Raw genomic sequence first — 23,381 nt, 5'->3', positions numbered from 1 at the left:
GCTTAGGGTGAGCTCAAGTGCATCCTAGCTGTGCCAGTTTCTCTTTTCTGAAGATTAATTTAATCTAGATGAGTTTGTCTTAAGACTTAAATACATTATTCTAGATGAGACTTGTCCTGCTTAGAAGAATATAATGTTATTTCCAGCTGAAGGGAGTATTCCCTTTTTTGCCTCAAGTGAAAGGTTGATTTTTGTAGATCCTCAGTTCTGCTGTTAATAGTTGGCTATAGTAACACGTGCTTTTTATATTGCTAAGGAGAGAGTTGGATTTGGTGCCAAACTGCTTATTAAAAATCAAGGTGTTCACTGTGTTATATTCAGTATTTTTGTCACTTTGCATCACTGTCTGATGAAACATGATGGTTTTCTTTCAGGATTACATTTTGGGGAGTTGCTGTTTCACCATGTTTGCACGTCTGGAATTACCTGAAGACCTGTTGCACGCCACAGAATACTGAAGTTTTGGAATTTGTTTTGGTGGGTAAAATAAGCATTCAGATATCTCTGGTTCTTAGATACTCTCCTCCTAACCGTCCAACTAGTATGTCCTTGCCTCTGGTGTTTGCGTGTTTGCAGGGCTGGGCTGTCCCAGAGCTGACTTTTCAGTCTGCCACAGAGGGCTGTGGGCATTTGCCATCAGACTCGTGGCTCTTAGACCTTCCTCCCAGAGAGGACGGCTGGGACACTTTTGTGGTGTTATCCCTCTTTAATGCCAAAGTCTGAAGTTCCAGATGAGTGGAACTACCCCTAGCTAAGTTGTTTCAGAGAGAACTTTACTACATGTTTATTTTTAGGTATTCTTTCATATTTTAACAGTGATTCTTAGCCTTGTTTAATCTCCTTGTGTAGCAATATGAAACTTGTCTAGAATTTAAGTCTCTTTTTGTGTGTGTGTATTTTTGCCAAAAACAATGATGTCATTTTAATCTTTGTATCATAGAATGGTTGTATATATATAGGTTTATTTGCTGGTCAGATTTAACAAGCTCCAAGATCACTATGCTAGGCAAGAAAAGGGTTGGAACAGTTGTAGGAGGATAATACACTGTTCACAAATCTGCAACAAAACCAGTGTTATGATGAGAGTGTTTCTGGGTTTTACAGGTGCTACACTAAAAGTGTGCCTGTGTGGGTGCACGTGTGTGTATGTTCTGTATTCAGAGAAAGCCGTCTTCTCCACAGTATTCTGGCAATGCTGAACCTCCTCCGTCCCCATCCTGAAAAACTTAGTATAAATACCTTTACATATTTTCTCACTGGGACCTAAACCAAAGGAAACAAAAAAGCTTTCAAGTGTATTATTCAAGACATGCTTTTTTTTTTCTAATTCCCTTCCCCCCTCCCCCCCCCATTAAGTTGCTTGAAAACCATTTTTCAATGAGGGCAGAAGCAGTGAGGGTTCTGTGTCCTACGGAAATTATGTTGCTGCTGCTTTCAAAGACTTTTTCTCCTCACTCTCAGTTCTGGATTCCCTAAGGCACTTGATTGTAGTCTCACTTCTGGACTGATTTTTCTTCCTCTTCCCTACTGCAGCTTTAAATAATGGTCAGTGTGAGGATGAGAACCCTGCTCAGTGCTCACTGCTGTCGGCTGGTGAAGGATATCGGTCCGTCCTTCCTTCTGCTCTTACCCTTTCCAATCTTTTGTGTCATTTGGAAGAGTACTTTTTCAGACATGGAGCAGGATTTTAGTACTTCTTATTTAATTGGGCTCCCTGTGTATTTGTTTTGAGAGGGTGCGTGTTCTGGTGTGACATCAGCTGTGAAAGTGTTTATTCGGAGTTGCCTGAAATGTATAAACAGCGTGTAAATCAATAGGCTGTGCGGCAGCGAACCTCGGACGAAGCTTGGCTTTGGTTTACTCGCTTTGTGAAGTGCGTTGGTTCGAGTAAAGCAACACAAGAGGTTTCAGCTTCTGTTCAAGAAACAGATTGACCTAGCCTTAAGTTTGGAGCAGCTGAGCAGGTCTTGGGATGAGGATACAAATATACAAGGGGTTGGATTTTTTGCTTTCTCTGTATTTTTTCAGCTCCCAAGACCAGCACTTCATCGGGCGGTGCCGGCACGGCAGGGCCTGCTGGCTGTCTGGCGCTCAGCTGCTCCCCAGCCAGCGACAACTGGCTGTTTCGGATTTTGCTCTAATCCCGTCTCTCCCAGGGACTGGACGGGATTTTCTAAGCATTTGTCGTGCCGGCTTCCTCTCGCTGTCGGGGCCGTGGGTGAGGACAGTGCATGGCATGACAGACTGCCTGCTGTGTTCCCCGTGGTGTGCGGTGGGACCCAGCTGTCTGTCAGCCCAGCTCTAGACTGTGGCATCGCTGTATCCTACGGGAATTTTCCTCTGGATAGCCTCAGTCTTGCACGTTTTGGTCGATCAGTTGTTTCATGCTAAGTGTACCCGGGAGCTCCAGTCCCCAGCAGGCCCTGGGTGTGCCCTGTGTCCTTCACTTTGGACATTTTGGTCTTCATGGGCTGTCCCCTGCCACCACCTACCCCAACACAACACTACAGGTGCATTTTCATTATTTGTCTGTTATCTGGCTGTTTATCCCTGCCTTTCATACTTCAGTTATGTATTTTTAATAATTAGAGTATACTGAATAAGACTAACTTTATTAGAAACAGGTGTAATACTTGTCATGCTGCTGTAGCCCATCCCAGGCCAGGCTCATGGGTAGATGGTTGCCACGTGGTAGCACTGGACTTGCTCTGACTTCCCAGAAACAATTGTGTAATGGGAAATACTAAATTGGAAGCTCTAGAACAGCAGGGTGCAGGGGCAGGAAGGAGGCCACGCGTGTTCTTTGCACGGAGGATGACATTCAGAGACCTCTTTGTGCTGCCGGGAGAGCGTGAATGTTCAAGTTCATGACATCTGCTGTGGTTGTGCAGATCGGTTCAGGTACGGCTCTTGCGTGTCAGAGATACCCTGTAGCCTGCTGGGGGTTCGGTTAGTTTACAGGCATTGTTGAACAGCCAGAGTTTTACCTGTGTGTGCTTGTGCTAAAGGCCTTTTGTGTGTCTGTGGAAGAGTGTTGAGTGCTAATTGTGGTCACGTGCTGGCTCGTGATTTATGGAAGTCAACCCTATAACAGGAGATTACAGAATCTGTTAGGACGAGGGATGCAGCTGGGATTCATTTGTTTTGAGATGGACGGCGTGCTGTGCTCTGCCTGAAGAGGAGCATTTCGCAAATCATTACTTCCTCCTGTCGTGCTTGAGATGAATTATACCTGAATATAGGAACGGACTAAACTGCCTGTGTGAGAGGGAGAGAGGGGAGATCATTGGGGAGCATAACGTGAAGAAAAATTACAAAGGGAGCTGTAGCTACACGTTCTTATCCAGAAAGTAAAAATTAAAGCTCAATCCTGTTTTGTTTTTTCTTATCTCAAGCTTTCCCTGCAGTCCTATGATTTTCTGAGTCAAATAAAAAAAGGCCTGTGGCCCTTTGTGATTTAGCGATCTATGTTTTAGTAGTGTTCATGAAGGGCCATTTTTTCAACAAATCCTGTTGGATTTTGGCATGTTGAGGCAAGGTTCGTGGAACCTGGTCCAAGCTGCAGCGTTTTCAGGAAGTCTTTAAAACCGCGGTTTGAGCAGTCTGGGGGTCTTCTGCTCTTACGTGGAGGAGATGGGTGCTTCAGACATCTCCATTAAAAAGAAAGATTTGAAAAGTTTGTGTTCTTACAGAAGAAATATCTGTCTTTGGTGGCAGGGATTGTCAGAAATACTCATGTTTCTTGCTGCATGTGGAACACACTGTCCCCTCCAAGGAATTGTGGGTTTTCAATACGTCAGAGCCTGCATCTTGAGATGAGATCTCTCTCCCTGAAAAACTGACTCAAGATTTTCAGATAAATAATTCTCCATGTAATTTTCTTCAAAATATAGTGCTTATATTTCACAGGATGCTTACCTCATTCAGTGCACAGAATGACTGTGCTTGATCATTAGAAAGATTACTTGTGTAGGGCTCCAAGCTCTTTTCTCCCTGAACCCAGTGTATGGGTAACGAAGGAGGTAGGAATGCAGAAGGAGAAGGGAGTCTCTCCTGGTTGGTGTAAAGCCAGCTCTGGTAAGGAAGTTCCCTGTCCAAGAAATTGTGTGTGAAAATCAATTAAAACAGCTTTTCACAGGTGGTTATTAATTGTCATTCTCGTTTTCTGGGCACCTGAAGTGAAACTGAGTAGTTTGACTTAATGGAAGTGCTCAACACTCAGACCTGCAATTTAGATACGGAGCTGAGCAGCAAGGAGTCTGGGGAAAAAAAAGAAGATTTAGTTGCCTCCATGTTCACCTGGTAATGAATTTTTAAAATTTTTGTCCCTATTCCCCATCTTTAAAATTTTCATGGTAATAATAAGTAACTTATGCAAGCACTATGAAAATAGATCTGTGACCGTGCAACATTTTTACTTAGTTCCTGTTGCAGGACTGCAGAAGAGCTTGTGAGACAAAAGTAGCTTTGGTTTTAATCTGAGATTTGAGTCGTGTGTGAGAACGAAGGGCTGGCGCTGCAGTACGAAGGGATTAACTATATGTGAAATAGGTGATTATTCATTAATGCCATTTAGCCTGCCTAGCGTGATGTAGGGTTGCAAGGGAGGAAAAAAAAAATCATATTTTGTGAAATCACAGACAGTGAGTGTGCCCGTAGAGACCTGACCAAAAGCTGCGGGCATTTTGTGACTGCCGAGTCCTTGTTTTTCCATGTGTAATACTGTCCTTTCAGCAGAGTTGTGAGAGCGTGCAAACAACATAGAGCTGAATCTAAGCTTGTCTAACATCGTTACCTTTTTTATTAGAAAAGGCTGTTCTCTGGCCAGTATCTGCAGCTCACCTTTAATCTCAGAGCTGTGCTTTTAATTTGTGTTGGGAACTTGAACCTCGGCCAAAACCCCAATCTGTATTTTATTCAAGGATACGTTGTCCCAAACAAAACATTTTTGGTGGTTTGTTCTGAATACCAACAGCTTTGGAGTTACGAGGTCTTGATAGTCCTGGCTGTTGAATAGATTTGTTTCTGGCAGCGGTGGTCAGGAACAGGTCCCCTGCTTGGGTATGACAGCAGCTTTGGTTCTTGGTGTAGACGGTTTTAGTCATTTAGCAACACTTGCAAAGCGCTGAGTGTGAGAATGGAGGTCTCGCCTGGAGGAGTTGGCACCGTAGCCCTCGTGACGTCTTGTGTTGGCTTCGAAAAATGTGTATCTGAACTAAATATTGGTATTGTTCACCGTAGTTGTAGGGGTGACTTTTATGGTAGGCTGTACTTCTGTACAGATGACAGCTTAGATTACTGTCCTAATGTCAAGTAAAATGTATCGCAAAGCCTAGATGTTTTATAAAGTTAAAAAACACCAGGTGTGTGACTCGATATACTGAATGAATTCTTATCCAAGCTCTACGGGGACATGGGGGGAGTTGTGGAGCAGCACAGGGGGGGCAAATTTCAGGTCGTAACGTGCATAAGCAACTGAAAACACCTAGATCTTTACAAGACTTTGAGAAAGGAGGCATAGTATGCCTGAGATTTCCCTGGATGCCAGTAAAATATTTGTCAAATGCTAAATTTCTCCTGGTAAAAATGTGCTATGGCTTTCCAACTGCTTTGCTGGACAGAGGAGTGCCTACTGCATCTGCAGTCGCTAGAACTAAATTTGGTGGGTTTTCCTCTTTCTATAATTAAAGTGCTGCTGTAAGTCTTATAATTTCCTGGCAGTCCGGCACTGCAGAATTGGTCCTGGGTTACTGGGTGCTTGCTTGGCGTCTGCACGATATGGAAATGAATGTAATTGATTTTCTTTTCTTTCTTTTTTTTTTTTTTTTTTTGTCTCTCCCCTCTACCTTCCTTTCTACCCGACTATCATTTAGGTCAGCTGGAATACTTCTCAAGTCACGTGCAGGAGGATTCTGTCAGGAAACCAATTCTGTTTGTTCTAGTGGCCCAACAGCTTGGAGACTGCAATGGCCATGGTTTGCAAAGTCACCCAGTTTGTCACACAGACCCTAGCATTGGGTCACCTGGTAGGTTTTTCTGTCAATCATCTAATGTGCCGTTGAAAACAGTTGATAATGTCTTTACACACTTACTACTATACTTAGTATGATTCTTTTTTTCCCTTCCAAGCATCATCTTAACGTCTGACAGGCTCCCATTGTTGGAAACAATGGTTTTGGATGACCTACCGAACTTAAAGGATACATGTGCCTCCTTGTACTCCTCAGCTATGGAAGACTTAGAGGTGGATTTTGATTCAGGACTGGAGGAAGATGAACTGAAACAGGAGGCTGCTCCTGAGGATTCCACGATCTTTCTAGCTTTTAAGGGAAATATAGGTGACAGAGACTTTGAGCAGAAACTAGACGTCATATTGGAGAATGTGCCTGGCCTGCTACACATGGGTAATGTACCTTCTTGTCATTTTTCAGTTGTCCTTAAAATGTTTGTTTATGTAGTCAGGGTGCTTGTAGAAAGAAATAGGTTATATTGTTTTCGAGTTACGTTGTTTGTAATGAGATTTGGTGGGGTTATTCGTAGTGAACTTGGGAGTTCTTCTCAGAGACACGGAGTACAAGTTTCTGCAGTTGTGTTACTGTTTAAAACTGATTTCATTAGTGAGTTCATTTATTCCTACTCAGTTCCCATGTTTTACTTGGTTTTTTCTGTTTCATTTCCCTCCATTACACGCCGCTCTCTTACATCAAAAGGAAACCAGGGTTGTCCACACAGAAGGTGTTTTACTGCCAAACCCATCCAGTTTCAGCCACTGCAGTTCATCTGAGAATAGGTTCACTCTCAAGAAACTGTGTCAGTTCAAGGTGTTACTGCCTGGTTGCCGCTACGTTGACCTGCCCTACCTGATTTTTAATTTTTTTTTCTGATGGAGGACATGGAGTGCGCTCACGTACCCCTGTATGCCCACCAAGGTCTGGGGACAGCTGTGGAGCTAGCGAGTGATAACGGCTTTGGGGACAATAACGTATTTACCAGTACGTCTAGATCTGGAAAAAGACATCTGCCCACTGGCTGAGCGTCTTTGCAGAGGGTCTGACGGTGATTACTTGTAGCTGCTCCGTTACGTAGTCCTGCTTCTACAAGCACAATCGTTGTCCACAGACGGCCCTCCCTTGCTGGGGGTGCGGCGTTGTGATGGTTTGGGTCAGTGTGTTGGGTCAGCGACACACTCCCTCCCCACTGCCAGTTTCCCCAGCAATGCCCCTCATCTGGTGGTACCTGAACGGTCAGGGTAACGGCTTCGCTTCTCGCCATTAGTGCCGTTTGCTATAGAAACAGGTAAAGCCAGGTGGTTGCCGTAAGTGTGGTGGCAGGAACACATAAGCAGAAGAGCCTTGGAGACTGGGACTGCAGCAGCACTGGTCTGACTTGGCCTGGTGTCATGTAACTGCAGTCTAAAAGCACCATAACTGCCCGTACGCTCTCCCTCTCCCTCTTTCTGCTGGTGGTGAACCAAGCTTTTCCTGACAGCTATAGGGCACCCTGCTAGCACACTCCTCTTCTGTTGCATGGGCTTTTGAAATCGCACCGTACGATGCAGAACCCACCTTTCTTCGTCAGGCGGGTAGTCTTTGTGTTTAAACAAAACTAATTTTCTAGGTTACACTTCAAAATGTTGATTGCATTGCTTGATTTTTAAGAATGTAAAATACCTTTTCAGAAAAATAACCTATGGTTTCTGAATACCCAGGCTGAATTTCTTTGTCACTTTGTTCTTTTCTTCCCATTTTGTCCAGCCGTAGTCAGTTGAGTCTGACGTCCGTTGTTGGGGCCCTTGTCGTTATCCCCTGGGGAGATGAAATGCTGGGATAAGACAAAAATGCTGTGAAGAATGACCACTGCTTTGAGCTGTATCTTATGAGCATTTGGAAGCAGACATAAAACTAACAGATAGTTACTGGTGTAAAAGGGTGTGTGTTGATACCGTAGATGGCTTGCATAGTTTTTGAATGGAAAGAAGTCTGATCTGTAGCTGTACGGAGCTGCCTTTGTTATATGGGGGCATGTGCATGCTGGGTTTGTTATAAATATTAATGGCAGGATTAATAAACATGATGCAGAGCTCAACTGAGAAAGCAGAAAGCAACTTTTAAAAATCAATGTCAAATTAATTTGAAAATTATCAGCGTGACAAGTTTTTTAAACTGATTCAGAGTAAAATATGATACTCAGAATGTCGAGTTAGTAAATAACACTGGTTTAGACTTAGCAGATGCAATGTCTGAAAAATGAGAGGCTCAGGTACTCGGGTACCTGGAAATACTGAAACTGATAGTGCAATTTTTATCTGTAGAATGTTGGAACACTAATAACAGTAAATATAGGGCTGTTCAAACCTACACAAAAGGAGGTTTTAAAACTACTCCTGTCACGTTTCCAGCCAAAAATATGTTTATAGGTAGAAAGAGGATGAATTTAATAGTACCATTACTGTAGCAGCAGAAGGGACTTGGTGATTTAGTTAAGGACAAGAGATTCCGAAATAGGAATGGGTTATTGGCATTCTTAAATGACACGTACTTCGGAGTTAACAAGTTAGCAAACTTTTAGTAAATCTGATGTTATGGTGGAAGAACTGGCTGTGATAATTTGGGCCAATGTTGACTGTTTTCAAAGGGACTTCCTTTTCTGAAAGCTAGAAACTGGAAGCTTATAAACCTTTATAAGGAACATATTTTTAATTATCCTTAAATGCTTTTTGCAGCAATAATTTAGTTAGGTACCGCTTCAGCTAAATATGTCCAACATGACTGCCCTACCTTTTTGCTAATTCACATCTATTACTTTTAAAACAACTGATCTATATAGAAACACTCTTATGCAGAGTAGGTTTTCAGAAAACCTGCAATTAAATATTTTGCACAATTTTAATATGCTTTTTTGCAGTGGATTGAACATGGATATTCAGAAAAAGTAAATAATATGGTGGAAATTAATGAAATACTGCAAGGACTCTGTTGGCACTGGCCTAAAAAAGCAAAAAAGATGGTGTGACAAGCATTTGTAGAGTAAATATTTCAAGAATGAGGGTTTAATTCTTGTAGTCATTTTTTTTCACGCGTCCTTCTGGTTCACGAACAGATTTACTAAATCTGGTTCATTAGATATTTTCCTATCTTTCCAAAGTAGTTTATCCATGGAATATTTCAATTTTTGAGTAATACTATCAAGTGATTGTGTTGGCTGTTGTGTTGGTTATCGGTTGGCTAGTTTTTATATTGCTAATTTTTGGAAAATACCTGAAGTGGTTTGGTGGTATCCATCAGTGTACGCTGGTGCTGGAGAAGCTGGTACCTGAGACTAACCACTGGTGATTTTCAGAGACAAATAATTGTTTCAGTTTTTTCAGCTGTGTTTTTTTACCAAGTCATTTCATCACATGTGTTTGAAAACTGCCTTTGTGCTGACTCTGACCATTTTTCTTTTAAGAATCTGACAAGTTAAAACTGCAGAAGATAGAGCCTTGGAACAGTGTCCGCGTCACCTTCAACATACCCCGTGAAGCTGCTGAGCGGCTGCGAATTCTGGCTCAGAATAACAACCAACAGCTTCGTGACCTGGGAATTCTCTCAGTTCAGATTGAAGGTATTTCACACCTAATTTGCCTCCAAAGGCCCTAAGCTAAATTTAAGTATACTCAGCAAGTGATTTTGTGTACTTGGTTAATGTTGTAAATCTTCTAATTTAGTAATTTGGAGAATGACTTCAGTGAAAAGGTAGCTCAAGACTTTTATTCTTTCAAGAATACATTTAATAGAAATGATAGCTGAAAATCCTCTGAGCATCAGAAAACCCCCTGAAAAATGTTTTTTGAGTGTTAGCTAGCAAAGTGTGCTGTAAGTTTGTTTTTTTCCCCCTACATGTTTCTTGTGAGGCTTTCTTAAAAACAAGTTTTCAGTGGATTTCACGATTTAAGATATCTGTTCTGGACAACTGTCCAAGAGCACAGTCAGGATGAAACCAAGGGCATTTAATGCTTGTCATGGTATTTGCTCTTCTTAAAATTGAAATCCAGAAGATACGGGTAGTGTGGTGCAGAACTGTCCTTCAAAAGGGGGCATTATAGGTAAAATTTGTTGTTCCTTCCTTGACATCTTTTAAATGTCCTTCTGAAAATCTCTGTGTTCTGCTTTTCTGTGTATGGTTCCGTTCACCCACACTGTGCCTTACTTGCAGGGGAAGGCGCTATCAATTTAGCGTTAGCTCAGAACAGAAGCCAGGATGTCCGAATCAATGGGCCCCTGGGAGCGGGCAGCTCAGTGCGAATGGAAACAGCGTTTCCCATGCAGGGGGGACAAGGTAAATCCCTCCGGATTTTATTGCTTTAGCTTTATACACTTTGAAATCTGTTGCTAAGCTAATCATAAAATTTCACTGATGATAGCAACTATTGTTTGCAGAATTACATTTGCCATTTTGGTTAATGTGTGTTTGTGTTTCTGTACTGCCAGACTGTGCCTCATATTATGTAAACTGAATAGTTGGCTGCATTTTGTCCCACAAACGTTTGAGTGGTTTGGGTGGGGCAGACTGGTTTGGTTTGGGGTTTTTTGGGGGATTTGAGGTGGTTTGGGGCTTTGTTTCATTTTGGTGCTTTGGATCTTTATTTTTTTTTTTTTACATAAACACTTAAAGCAGATGAGTGTGGTATAGTGAATTCACTTTGACGTGCGCAGATCATCACAGTTTTCTGTTTGGCTACATTTACGAAAAAGAGCGTGAGCCTTTATTCAGTGTACAATAATAAACTGTTTTAGTTTAAATCCATTATAATTAGGGGAAGGACAGGACACTGTCATTGTTAGTCTCTATTTTCTGAGAAACGTTTGAGATATCATCATAGGAATTAATTTTTGTGGAGAGGTGTAGTTTTATGAAACTCTGCGTTTTACAGCATTGTGTGTGCATGGTAAGTAATGTTTAACTATAAAAGTCAGATTTTATGAAGAGTTAAAAGAAAGCTACTACGTAATCTATTTTAATAGCTGAATCCTAAGGCAAAATAAACTAATTATTATCTGAGTAAACAGGATTTAAAGCAATTTAAAAAACCGGGAGCGTTTTTTGTCATAGTTCATGTAACATGCGTGTGTGGCTGTTGGTGAGAAGGAATGGAGGGAACATTTCACCTCTGTAGAACCCTGATTAAACTGTAATTAAACCATTGTGTTTAACAAGGAATGTAAAACATTTAAAGAAAAGTTTACTCTGAAAGTGGCTGCTCTAATCTGCACTGTGACGATCGTGAGCTTCGTTTCCTCTCTGCAGGTAAACAGTATAAATATTGCAACATCACCAACAGCTCAACAGTATAAGCCATTTTATAAAACAGCAGCCCGTGGAAGTGCAACATGGAAATGTTTCTCTCCTACAACACCTCAGTTACTTTCTATCAGATTTTGTAAAAATCTGAGTACCTGTAGAGCCTTGATATAGTCTTGGCACTCGGGGACTGTAGTGGCAAGTCAGGCACAAAGAAGTCAGGAGTCGGTGATGTTTCCTTCTGTAGCCTTTTTAAAGGTTTGGTGCTACAGGAAAAGCTTCAGCATGACCTTGTTTGCTTTCTAACAGGGAATCCAACCTTTCAGGCAGAGATATGTGTCCTCAGGTCATTTCGGATGAACAATTCTTAGTCTAACGCAATTTTTTATTAACAAATACAATTTTTTCTTGTAAAAAAAAATAATCTAAAATTCTTCTCTGTGTAAAGACTGCAACACTTGATAATATTCATTTTTATTTTTGAAGGTTTAATAAGAATGAGCAATGCTGCGGCTGTCATGATGTCCCAGAGTGGAAATGTGCCCTCCTCTATGGTGGCGAGTGGTGCTAGTGCTGAGCTGCAGCCAAGAACACCTCGGCCTTCCTCACAGCCAGGTGGTAACACTTAGTCACAGTACTAACCTGAAAATGTGCTTCAGTTTTTATTCTCCAGCTCACAGGCTTGACCGTGTGCTCGTAAGAGTACTCGGGAATGGTTCTGGCGCATTTCCCCTGCCCTTTCTGGGAGTTGCTCTTTCTGTGGAACCCTCCCTGCCCCTGTTAGGCTGGCAAAACTTTTCAGATAACTTGGGTGCCTAACAAGTCATCAGCTTGCTTGGTGCTTTGTTCAGATGTGTTGAGCAGCGGCAGTGGTATTTTTGCAGTAGAACTGTTGTGACTGAGCTTGGTGTTCAGGTGCAGTCAGAGGGGGGTTGGGTGGAGGAGGCGGGTGTCGCTGGCAGGAAGCACATGCACCAGACTGAGCACGAGTGCGCTTCGGGAGGGGTAGGTAGCCTGGGAGTTTAAGGACTGAGGATCTGGGGGGGGTGAGTTTTTAGGGGTTTATTCTTCACAGTTCTGCCAGTACAAGTTACTTGCATTTTGGGACTACAGAAAGACAGAGGAGTTTATTACTTGTCCCTCCATAAGATGGTGGTAGTACTTGCCAACTTCTGTAGATCTCTGCAGTATTTATTCTTATGGACAGAATTTTTCATAAATATTTTAAGTATTCTGGCAATATTAGTTTATTATACTACCTTAATTCCTTGTTATGCCACTTTTTTAACTGCTAGGGATAATAGCCCCAACAAGTGGGTTATATGTACAAACTGGGGGGCAAGAAGCTGGGGAGCAGCCCCGCGGAAGGAGCTCTGGGGGTCTGGGTCGATGGCCAGCTGACCAGGAGTCCCCAGCGTGCCCTGGCAGCCAAAGGGCCGGCCGTGTCCGGGGTGCACCAAGCCCAGCATCGCCCGCCGGTCGGGGCAGGGGATCGTCCCGCTCCGCACTGCACTGGTGTGGCCCCACCGCCAGCACTGGGTGCAGCTTTGGGGGCCTCAGGACACGAAGGGCATCAAGCTATGGGAGCGTGTCCAGGGGAGGGTGGCCAGGATGGGGAAGGGTCTCGAGGGCAGGACTCGGGAGGAGCGGCTGAGGTCACTGGGCTGGTTCAGCTTGGAGAAGAGAAGGCTGAGGGGTGACCCCATCGCCGTCTGCACCTTCCTCAAGGGGGGCACTGGGGGGAGGTGCTGATCTCCGCTCTCTGGTGACCAGCGACAGGACACGAGGAGAGGGAACGAAGCTGCGTCAGGGGCAGTTCAGATTGGACAGGAGGAAAAGGTTCTTCACGGAGAGGGTGGCCAGTCCCTGGAACAGGCTCCCCAGGGAAGCGGTGATTCCACCCAGCCGGTCAGAGCTGAAGGAGCATCTGGACGACGTTCTCAGTGATAGGGTTTAGTGTCAGGTAGTCCTGCGAGGAGCAGGGAGTTGGACTCGGTGGTCCTTGTGGGTCCCTTCCAACCCGAGACACTCTGTGATTCTATGATTCTAACTGTAGAAGGCTTACATTAGCCTGTAGCAGCAAGAGCTGTGGAGCTATTGTGCTTAATTGTAGAGGTTGTAAATGGATAAGACCTGGCTTCTCAGGATTCCCAAACATTGTGAAAACTTTTAGTACATTGCCTGTTCTGTCTGTTGGAGAAATTGGAACTCTGGAACATGAATTTTTATGCAAATGCAAGCAAACAATTTACACTTTCTTGTTTTGGGGTGGGTTTTGTCTACAGTAGTTTTTTTTTTTTTTACTTTTCTTTACTATTTTAATAGATGCAATGGACCCACTCTTATCTGGGCTAAATATCCAGCAGCAAAATCATCCATCTGGATCTTTAGCTCCCCAGCTCCATTCAATGCAGTCAGTTCCTGTAAACAGGCAGATGAACTCAGCCAACTTTCAGCAGCTACAGCAGCAGACGCAGTTGCAGACACGTCCTCCCCAGCCACATCAGCAGCCACAGCAGGGTATTCGACCTTCATTTACTTCACCAGCACAGGTTCCAGTTCCCCCTGGCTGGAACCAGCTTCCTTCTGGAGCACTTCAGCCTCCTCCAACCCAGGGAGCACTGGGTACATTGACAGTAAACCAGGGTTGGAAAAAGGCCCCGTTGCCTGGACAAATGCAGCAGCAGCTTCAAGCAAGACCGTCTCTAGCAACAGTACAAACTCCTACTCATCCTCCACCTCCATATCCTTTTGGAAGCCAGCAAGCTTCCCAGGCTCACTCAAACTTTCCCCAAATGAGCAATCCTGGCCAGTTTACTGCTCCTCAAATGAAAAGCCTTCAGGGAGGGCCCTCACGGGTTCCCGCACCACTACAGCAACCCCACCTGACCAACAAGTCTCCTGCTTCCTCTCCCTCCTCCTTCCAGCAGGGATCTCCTGCATCATCTCCAACAGTTAACCAGACGCAGCAGCAGATGGGACCAAGGCCTCCCCAGAGTAGCACGCTTCCCCAGGGATTTCAGCAGCCTGTCAGTTCTCCTAGTCGTAATCCTATGGTGCAGCAGGGGAACGTGCCCCCCAGCTTCATGGTGATGCAGCAGCAAAACCAAGGTCCTCAAGGTTTACACCCTGGTTTAGGAGGTAAGAAGTACTGAGACCTTCTTTTATTTTAACAAGAGAAGAAACATAAAATGGCTAGAACTAATGTTGCTGTTAGTTTTGAAAAGGTCCTTTAAAAGATGGAATAAAGGCATAGATTGAGTGTAAAGGGGGTACGGGTGAATTAGCATCGGCGTCGCTTCATTTCTGCTACCTGTCTCTGACCTGCAGTGTCACAGTGACAACCGAAGGGTAGGCTCTGGGCCGCTGCAGAAAGCAAGCGCTGTATGCAGTTGCTGGTTATGACTGCCAGTTGTCCTCTTCCCGATTCTTCTGTTGCAAGTTCAGGATATTCAGAGATGGTGTGGGGTTTTTGTTTTGGTTTGGGATTGTTCTTTTTGGGAAGGGGGTAGGATTTTTGTTGAGAAAGAGAGTGTAATAAAAACAAATGAACATTTTCTTTCTCTCTTCAGCTTCCTCTGTCACCATTTCTATTTTCTACTACAGAAGTGAGATGTTATTCTGCATCTTCCTTTCTAAGTTGTGGATGTCTGTTCTTGACCCTGTCTTTATTTGTCATCAGCTTCTTCCCATATGAAAGATGAAAGAGCTATTATTGTCATGCCATCGTACTTCCTATTCTAAAATTAAGAGGTGAAGGGATGTTTTAACTTCCTCTTTGGCTGTGTTGTCTTAGGTTTCTCCTCAGACCTCCTCACTCACATCTTTTACTTACTACTCCTAGAATTCTTCTCCAACAGTGAAGGACTTTCATTTGTCCATCCCAAGATCTCTTTTGTCCTTGGTGTTTTTTCCCTTTGAGCCTTTTGTTGTAGTTCTGTGCCAGACTTGTAGCACTTCTCTCTGCTCCCTCATTTGTTCATCTTTCTCTTGAAAGGCTGCTCTCAGATACCCGTACACAAGCCCTTGCTTAAGGCTGTGAAATACTTTCTTTCTGTACTTGTAAAATATAAGCCATATTCTTTGTCCACCTACAAGCACATATATATATATATATATATTGTAGTTTCTTGCGTTCTGATGTTGTACGTCTGTAACCTGTCAAAAAAGCTGTAAGGAATACCCATTTCTTGGTCTGCTGATCTGGACGAGCTTCTTGTTTTCACTGTTTGTACCATGGGTCTCATTTGAATTCAGATGAATTTGATTCCGATGGATTGTCTCAGTTTCAAGGTTCTCGTCTTCCAGACTGTTCTTAGGATCTGCCAGTGCCCTGTATGTGGTGTGTCTTACCTTGTCTCCATCTGGAAGCAGTTGTATGTTGTTTATTATAATGACATTTTCCTACAGTTTTGCCTCACCAGCCATATGTCCCCACTGGGAAGCATTTCCTTTAGGTAGCATAGCTGTGACCTCTACATAGTATAACCTCTGTGTTCTTCTTTTCTAAGTAAACCTACTACAAACAAAACCCTCCTTTTTTTAGAGTTAAAAATGACACCTCAAATAAACTATCAAAATACGTTATTTGGACTCGCTGTAGACCTTACTGCTGAAATCAGTAATCCTGCCGTGAGCTGCTTCCTCAGCTCGTTTCAGAAGACCGGGTTCCGTTGGTTTCAGCCAAGCTGTGTTGCTTCCGCTTGCTGAGATTTTTGCCTGGCTTCTGTGCATGCTTATTCTTTGCTGCAATTTATATGTTAATGAAGTTGTAAGTATGGGTCTTTCAGTTTTGAAGCCATCTTGCATGATGTTAACTAAGTTGCAATTACAGATTTTTTCATTTTTGAGGCATTCGCATTTAAAGGTTTAGTGTAAATGAATACATTCAAACGCTTTCCGTTTCACCTAGTTAATTTAGCAAATCAGAATGTGTATTAGATTTGGAATAGGTCAAGCTGACACTTCTTTTTTCTCAGTTCAAACAGTCCTACATGCAAAACTTTCCTAAAAGTTTAGCAGAACTAAAACTGGAGTCCGGTGATGTGGTGTTTCAAGACGTCTGTGTTCTGTATTTGCAGATGTATTTTATTGTTTGACCTGTAAACTTGATTATCTTTGAATGTTAATTACAAACCTAAGACCAGATTAATTAAGAGAAGCAATACAATTAAGTGTGCAAGAAAGCTGTAACCGGACAAGGAACTGAGGTCAAATTCTGGCTGTGTGTTGTGGGTCAGGAAACGAAGGGAGGACGGCGTTGCTTCTAGGTCTGTGGCACCGTCTGTTTGACCGTGAGTTAAAAAGCCGCTGCCGCTACTCACGGTGGTAGGGAAGGTTTTGTTCTCTGTCCCAGGGCAGCGGTGATGTGTTGATATGTCAAAGCGTGAACAGTGTGCCAGGTAGGGGCCTGACAGACCTGCTTGCTCTTGCAGTGGGAATAGCAGGGTCAGCTGAATGAGCAGCCGTTCGGAGCCCCGGACGTGCTGTCTCACGAGGTTACTCAGCCCACTTTGGGTTGAGACGTTATTCGGAGTGCGCGTACGCACAGCAGCAGTGCAAAGGAGTGCTAGGGAGTGTGCACCTGGTGTGGTGCCGTGAGAGTTGTTGTTGAGAGAAGCATATTGCTGTAACAAAAATGCAAGTTGTTTGTGTTTGAGTACGTGGAGTAAGTTAAGGCCCTGCTTAGAGTCGGCATGCAGTAGAGGAGAAAACAGCAAACTATGATACTTTAATTTCTGGCTTCTGAAAACTCAAACACGGACTTTCCGCCTTCTCTACAGGGCAAGTTTTGCACTTAAATTAGTTTGTACTGAGTCATAGTAGCTTGTTAGGCAGAATATTGCACAGGTCAGAACCACAAATGCCTCCACTGGGTTTCGTATGTTGGCAAAAACCCCTTTCTGCCTAAACCTGTCAAGTGGCAGTACAGACCCAGAAGGATTCTTCCTATCATACTCCAGTTATCGATTTTCTCTCTTTTCCCTTCCTGTTTTCCATACTTACTAATAAGAAAATTCTTGTGTTCAGGAATGCCCAAGCGCCTTCCGCCAGGGTTCCCTGCAGGCCAGGCCAGCCAGAACTTCATGCAAGGTCAGGTGCCTTCCACAGCTCCAGGAACACCGGTGAACAGCGGAGCGCCGCAGCTGCAAACCAGCCAAAACGTGCAGCACACAGGTCTGTCTGGAATGGGCTGTTCCTCAGTTTTTGCTTTTTTGTAGAAGGTTACACCTTTACTTGCGTAACAGAGATACCAAAACATTAAACTCTCGGCGTTCGTAGGGAGTTAGCTAGCTGGGGCTGTAGGGCCATTCTGTGTGTTTTGCAAAACGAGGAAAAGAAAAGCAGGAAGCTGCTCATATTTTTCAGACAACCCAGCTATTACTGATTAGGACTGTGGTACTAGGATCCAGAAGTATCTGTTAAGAAGCTGAGTGGAAGTAGCATGGAAATTTGGAGTCTAAGGAAGCTAAAGATACAACACAAAAGGAACTTCTTGTCCAGAGGGGAAAAAAAAAAAAAAGAGCATTGTTATCTTAGAAGCAGAACAACAAAATAAAAAAAAAATATTAGTTCCTTTGAAAGCTGTGGAAGTCTACTTACAGTCAGTACTGTAAAAATTCAATCTTTAGTTCACAAATGTCTCCATTTAACAATTTGATTAGTCTTTTGTCTGGATTATGGATACCCCGATAATGTCATTTCATCAGTACTCTACATGTGTGTGTTTTATAGCCCATCATAAAATAACCTCAAGCTTTGACGCTTGTGTTGGTTAGGAATTATTCTGTTGAGTTAGGTGATATTATGGAAGATTTTCAAACTTACTTAGAGGTAACAACTGAAACGAAATTTCTGGTGCGTCTCCTGCGGTGGGGTACATGGGAAGTACCAGTCTAAGTGTTTATTTTGAGAAATATGATGTTCTGTTTTGGCAACTAACGTGTATCTGTAGGATCAAACATTGCATCACAGGACCGCAAATAGGTCAGATATTCCAGTTCACTGGAAAAGGGAGGAAAACAGTTTTGGAGTACTTAGCATCAAAAGTTGTGGAAATTCTTATACAACTCCTATCAGTTTCTTACTGGCAATTTTTTGTTTAAGGTGGCCAAGGATCTGGACCTCCTCAAAATCAGATGCAAGCACCACATGGCCCACCAAATATGATGCAGACCAATCTAATGGGACTTCATGGCAACATGAACAACCAGCAGGCTGGTGCTAGTGGGGTGCCACAAGTTAACATGGGCAACATACAGGGACAGCCTCAGCAAGGACCACAGTCTCAGCTTATGGGAATGCATCAGCAAATTGTGTCCTCTCAAGGACAGATGGTAAACATTCAGGCTCAGGGATCACTGAACCCTCAAAACCAGATGATACTTTCTCGAACTCAGCTCATGCCGCAAGGCCAAATGATGGTGACGCCACAAAACCAAAATCTTGGTCCTTCTCCCCAAAGGATGACCCCACCCAAACAGATGATTCCCCAGCAGGGACAACAGATGATGCCTACACACAATCAGATGATGGGACCTCAGGGCCAGGTCTTGTTACAGCAAAACTCGATGATGGAACAGATGATGACCACTCAGATGCAAGGAAATAAACAGCCTTTTAGTACTCAAAACCAGTCCAATGTTATGACGGGGCCAGCTCAGCTGATGAGAGGACCAACCCCAAATGTGCAAGGAAACATGGTGCAGTTCACTGGGCAGATGATGGCACAGCAAGGCCCTGTGAATGGTAATCCTTCTCAGGTTATGGGAATTCAAGGGCAAGTTTTAAGACCCGCTGGGCCTGGTCCTCACATATCTCAGCAACTTGGGGATGCTGCTACTACAACAAATAATGACGTGAACTTGACGCAGATGTTACCTGATGTTCCTGTGCAGCAGCCAAACATGGTGCCTTCTCATATGCAAACAATGCAAGGAAACAGCAGTGCTTCAGGGGGTCATTTCTCTGGCCATGGGCTGCCTTTCAATACGGGGTTTAGTGGAACGCCGAATGGGAATCAGATTTCCTGTGGGCAGAATCCTGTTTTTCCTGTCAATAAAGATGTTACGCTCACAAGTCCACTCTTGGTTAACCTTCTGCAAAGCGATATATCAGCAGGACACTTTGGTGTGAACAACAAACAAAATAATCAGAATGCCAACAAGCCGAAGAAGAAGAAGCCTCCAAGGAAGAAGAAAAATAATCAACAACTGGAACAAACGACGTAGGTTCAATATTACATTGTTTTTATAAGGGGCAAGGGGAAGCTCCGCAGGCAGCTTGTCAATATTTTTTCAGCAAGAATGGGGTGAGAAAGGACCTGTGTTATTTCATATTCTAGCAATTTCTCTCGAGAGTGAAATGATAACCCGCTGGCAAGTCTGCCACTGGAAAGTTCGTTCAAGATTAAAAAAAAACCCCATGCAAACATCCCAGCTCGGTTATAAACCCGATTAAACAGCACCGTTCCTTACGTTTATTGGGTAAAGGAAGTGTAGAGTGTGGCACGTGGTGCCACAGCCCTTGGAAGAGAAGGCTGCCTTTTTTTAAGACAGCCACGGTCAAAGGTTGGGAAGTACTTTCAGAAGAATTAGAAGCCTCCCTATAACAAGTGCGGTAGAGATTTTTGTTTCCTGAATTATATGTATGTCCTGACATACTTCTGCCTGGAATTGGGCTGGACTTCTCTCTTAGTTGAAGCTGCAGCTGGAATTTAAAGGGAGGAATCTGGTACTGTCTGGGTGTGAGGATGACAAGCCCATGCAGTGCTGGTCTTCCTGGCCAAGGAGAGATTAGGAAGGAAAGAAGTGCACAGCTCTTGAGAGGGAGGAGGCAAGTGGATAATATTGGGAGATAATGAACAAATGTACCCTTGTAATGGAAATAGGAGATTGCTGAATCTCTTCATTCTGCTTTGGCCAGCATATTCTTCATTGGCCAACTATCCTGTAATCTTGTGCTGTTGACAGTCTACCAATACCAGCACAGGGTGGTAGGCTGCTGCTGCTGTACCATTACTCAGCTAAGATGGTAAAGGCAGATGTGTGATAGCTGATTATTCTCATGCTGCAGATGAGCCCCAGGGGCGTTGACAGGAGTCCTCCTGATGGAAATCTGGGGACTGTTTCCAATTTGCCTTAGAAAAAAATGGAAAAACTTTGCACAGAAAATTGTAACACAGGAATGTCCAAATTTCAAAGTTAAATTCTTAAAAACAAAGAAACAAACAAAAAGGTAGCAAGAGCACATTAAGCTACTGATGTGGCTCTGGTTCTGCCAGTCCCCTTCCTCTGAATAATAATTACAAGTCTTTAACCTGAAGTCTATGCTGCCTTTTCCAGAGACAGATGTCCAGTTCAGTGCACAGAGTGGATGGCATTCAAGTACTAAGCGACTTTAATATTTTATTTTTCCCTTGGTTATTCAGTGCGTAGCCCTAGCCTGCATTTTCTGCATGATGTCAAGATTCCTTTGTGAAGATGGAATTAATTTTCTCGTAGACATTTTGGTTCTGGACTGAAATGACTCGCATCGTCTGTAGCAAGTGACCTTTTGTGATGATCGTTAATTGGCTTAAGTAGTACTAAAATAAAATGCGTGAGGGGTTACGTGCATTTTACAGGTGCAGAAATGCTGCATAGCAAAGGTAAAGCAACGCACTCTAATAGGCCTTGAAAAAAGTCTTTGAAATACCTGCTATAGCATTACATATGGTCATGGTATGGCCTGTCAGCTCAATGCTGCTGCAAAACGGGCTGCGTGATTTCAGATTAAATTTGAAGGAGTACGCAGTCCCTGGCCAGCTGTGAGAGCCTGGCTGAAGTAAGTCGGCTAGAGCCAAGCGCCCAGCGTGGGGGTAGAATGCAACTTCGGGGTGACTTGGAAGCCATAACTGAGATACCAGCTCGTCTCTTGCCATTGCCGGACGCGTTGGGCCTTGCCGGCTTCGGCAGTGCGTTGGCAGGGCTGCTTCGGGCCCGGGCCCGGCTGGCTACCGGACTGCCCTGAGGAGCAAGCCTGGAGAGGACAAGGTGCCGGGCTTTCTAGCTCTGGTGGTCTTTGGCTACATGGAAGGGAGGTGTATGAGGGCACGTACATGTCTTCATTTTGCCACTCCAGAAATTGCAAGTGAAAGTAATTTGGCAGGAGTGAGTTGTAAGAGTGTGTGTGAGTTGTCTTGCTGCTTTTGACACCCTAAACCCTGCAGGGAGTCTCAAATAAATAGCAAGCAGGTATTTTCCTGTTTGTTGTTCACCTGACATTCAAAGCTATCCAGAAGTCTTTCAAACCAAAACCACGCCGCCTTTTTCTTTGTCTCAAACACACTCATGTTGCACAGCCGCTACCCGACAACAGTTTGGGTGGTACTGGTGGGCACTGCTGAGAACTGGCAGCAAAGTAAAATGTGCAAACCTTGTGTCACTATTCGTCATCTGCATCTTTCATGGAAAGTCGTGGGGGTGATTTTTTGCCCCAAATCAAAGACAAAAATGGCCTTGTATTTCGAGGTGGGAAAGGTCTGGTGCTACATGTTAAAAAAAAAAAAATAACCAAAACAAAACAAACAAAAGACCCAAACAAACAAAATAAAAACAAAAAACCCACCCACACAAAAACACCCCAAAATAAACCAACCAAACGAAAACCACCCAACCCACTTCAATTCTAAATAGATTCCAATAAAAGAACAGTAACCACCACTGCAGCGAGCTGTCTTGCCCTGGGAATGCCAAGGGATTCAGAGGGAGCAGGCGAGTTGGCACTCTCTTCTGAAAAGAAAATCCGTCCATCGTTAAAGAAAAGCCTTGTTAGGTTTTTGTCTTCATTGGTGTTACTGGTGACCACCCAGCTTCAGTGTGGCCTGGGAAATCAGTAAATGGACATGAAAAGCTCTCTTCTGAGCTTACAAAGCCCGGCAAGATTATTTGCTCGTTGATAAGTTTTCACAATAAAAGAAACCTAAATTACAGCATTGCTGGTGAGCTATGGCAACTCAAAAGAATTCCTAGCTATTAAATAAGGTTTTTAATCAGATTTCTGTGTACTTTACAGAGTGGTATTTCTTTTGTTCTTATTCTGACACTTAAATTTTCAGTGAACGTTCTCTTGCCACTGCTACCTGCAGAATGCTGTTCTGGCACCTGATGTGGAGCAGCATTTTGTTTTGTAATGCGCTGTATATTAATCACTCCATCCTTGCAGGGGCATTAAGAAGGGAGCTATCCTTATAAATGTTTTTGAGATTATTCCCCAGCAAAAGGAGGGCGGCTGCAGTGGAACCTGGCTGCAATACCTTGCTGCCTCGTTTGCTCTCAGCTCCCCGAGCATCAGTAGGCCAGCTCAGCATTTTCCTGCCTTGGAATTGCTGATTCTTTCAAATCTGATTTGGATCACTTTCTTCTGCTCCAGAAGCGAATAGTGTGCCTTTCATCTGTCACCCTTCCTCGGAAATGTTAGCATTTGGAGCAGCAGACCGCGTGTGGAAATGCAGCGAATTTGATAAATACGCTAAAAACAATTCTGGTTTTTTCTTAGAAATAATTTCTGAGATGTAATAATATAGTAACAAAAGCACCATGAGTAATATGGTTTGTAGATTGAGCCATATTGGAACATAAATAGAATAAGTGAGCTATTGAAAGAGTTTATTCGGCTGAGTCTATAATAGTTTGAAGGGTTTGCTTGATTGAGCGACTCGGCATTGGAATGGAAACCAAGATGTTTTGGAAAAGTGGGTTGTTTAAAAGTGATCGCTTCTGTTTGCTGAACCCGAAGGCTGCAGGTAATGGGACGTAAACTGAGGAAAAGGTGCTAGCTGAAATGTGATTGTAGATAAAATGTGTTAGTGAATTCTATTAAATGCAGGCACAACGATCAGTTGTTAAATGTAACCCTGTGCACGGACCAGAAGCACCCTCTGTGCTGGCAGAACAGAAGTAACACAAAATCGGTGCTGGCGGGCGGGTTTGCAGTGTCCAGTGTGAACTGGGATGTGCAGAGCTGATGGGCGGATGGCGAACCACACTGCAGGATGAAGAAGTTTTTCTCCACCAGACTCGGAGAGCTTTTCACCGTAGGCCTGGAGGTGACAGTCCCCC

General features: G+C 43.6%; 1 protein-coding gene across 8 annotated transcripts in view; it reads left to right on the top strand.

Moving 5' to 3' along the window:
• The window catches only part of NCOA6 (nuclear receptor coactivator 6), a 47,696-nt gene that overhangs the window by 6,621 nt on the left and 17,694 nt on the right, over positions 1-23,381 (top strand). For 7 of the 8 annotated variants that reach the window (XR_012765819.1, XR_012765820.1, XM_075438967.1 and 4 more), the window contains 9 exons: positions 375-477; positions 5,874-6,026; positions 6,130-6,404; positions 9,448-9,603; positions 10,195-10,317; positions 11,767-11,895; positions 13,606-14,421; positions 17,311-17,457; positions 18,388-19,507. Coding sequence is in view for 6 of the 8 variants with exons in the window: in XM_075438967.1 (XP_075295082.1) it covers positions 6,170-6,404; positions 9,448-9,603; positions 10,195-10,317; positions 11,767-11,895; positions 13,606-14,421; positions 17,311-17,457; positions 18,388-19,507 (2,726 nt within the window). In the remaining 2 variants the exon portion in view is untranslated. The remainder of the gene's footprint in view (positions 1-374; positions 478-5,873; positions 6,027-6,129; positions 6,405-9,447; positions 9,604-10,194; positions 10,318-11,766; positions 11,896-13,605; positions 14,422-17,310; positions 17,458-18,387; positions 19,508-23,381) is intronic. The other variant, XM_075438970.1, reaches the window with a different exon arrangement.

This window comes from Opisthocomus hoazin, chromosome 18, assembly GCF_030867145.1.
Source record: "Opisthocomus hoazin isolate bOpiHoa1 chromosome 18, bOpiHoa1.hap1, whole genome shotgun sequence".
NCBI lineage: Eukaryota > Metazoa > Chordata > Aves > Opisthocomiformes > Opisthocomidae > Opisthocomus > Opisthocomus hoazin.
Note: the sequence above shows the minus strand (reverse complement) of the source record. Positions and strands in the feature narration are given on the sequence as shown.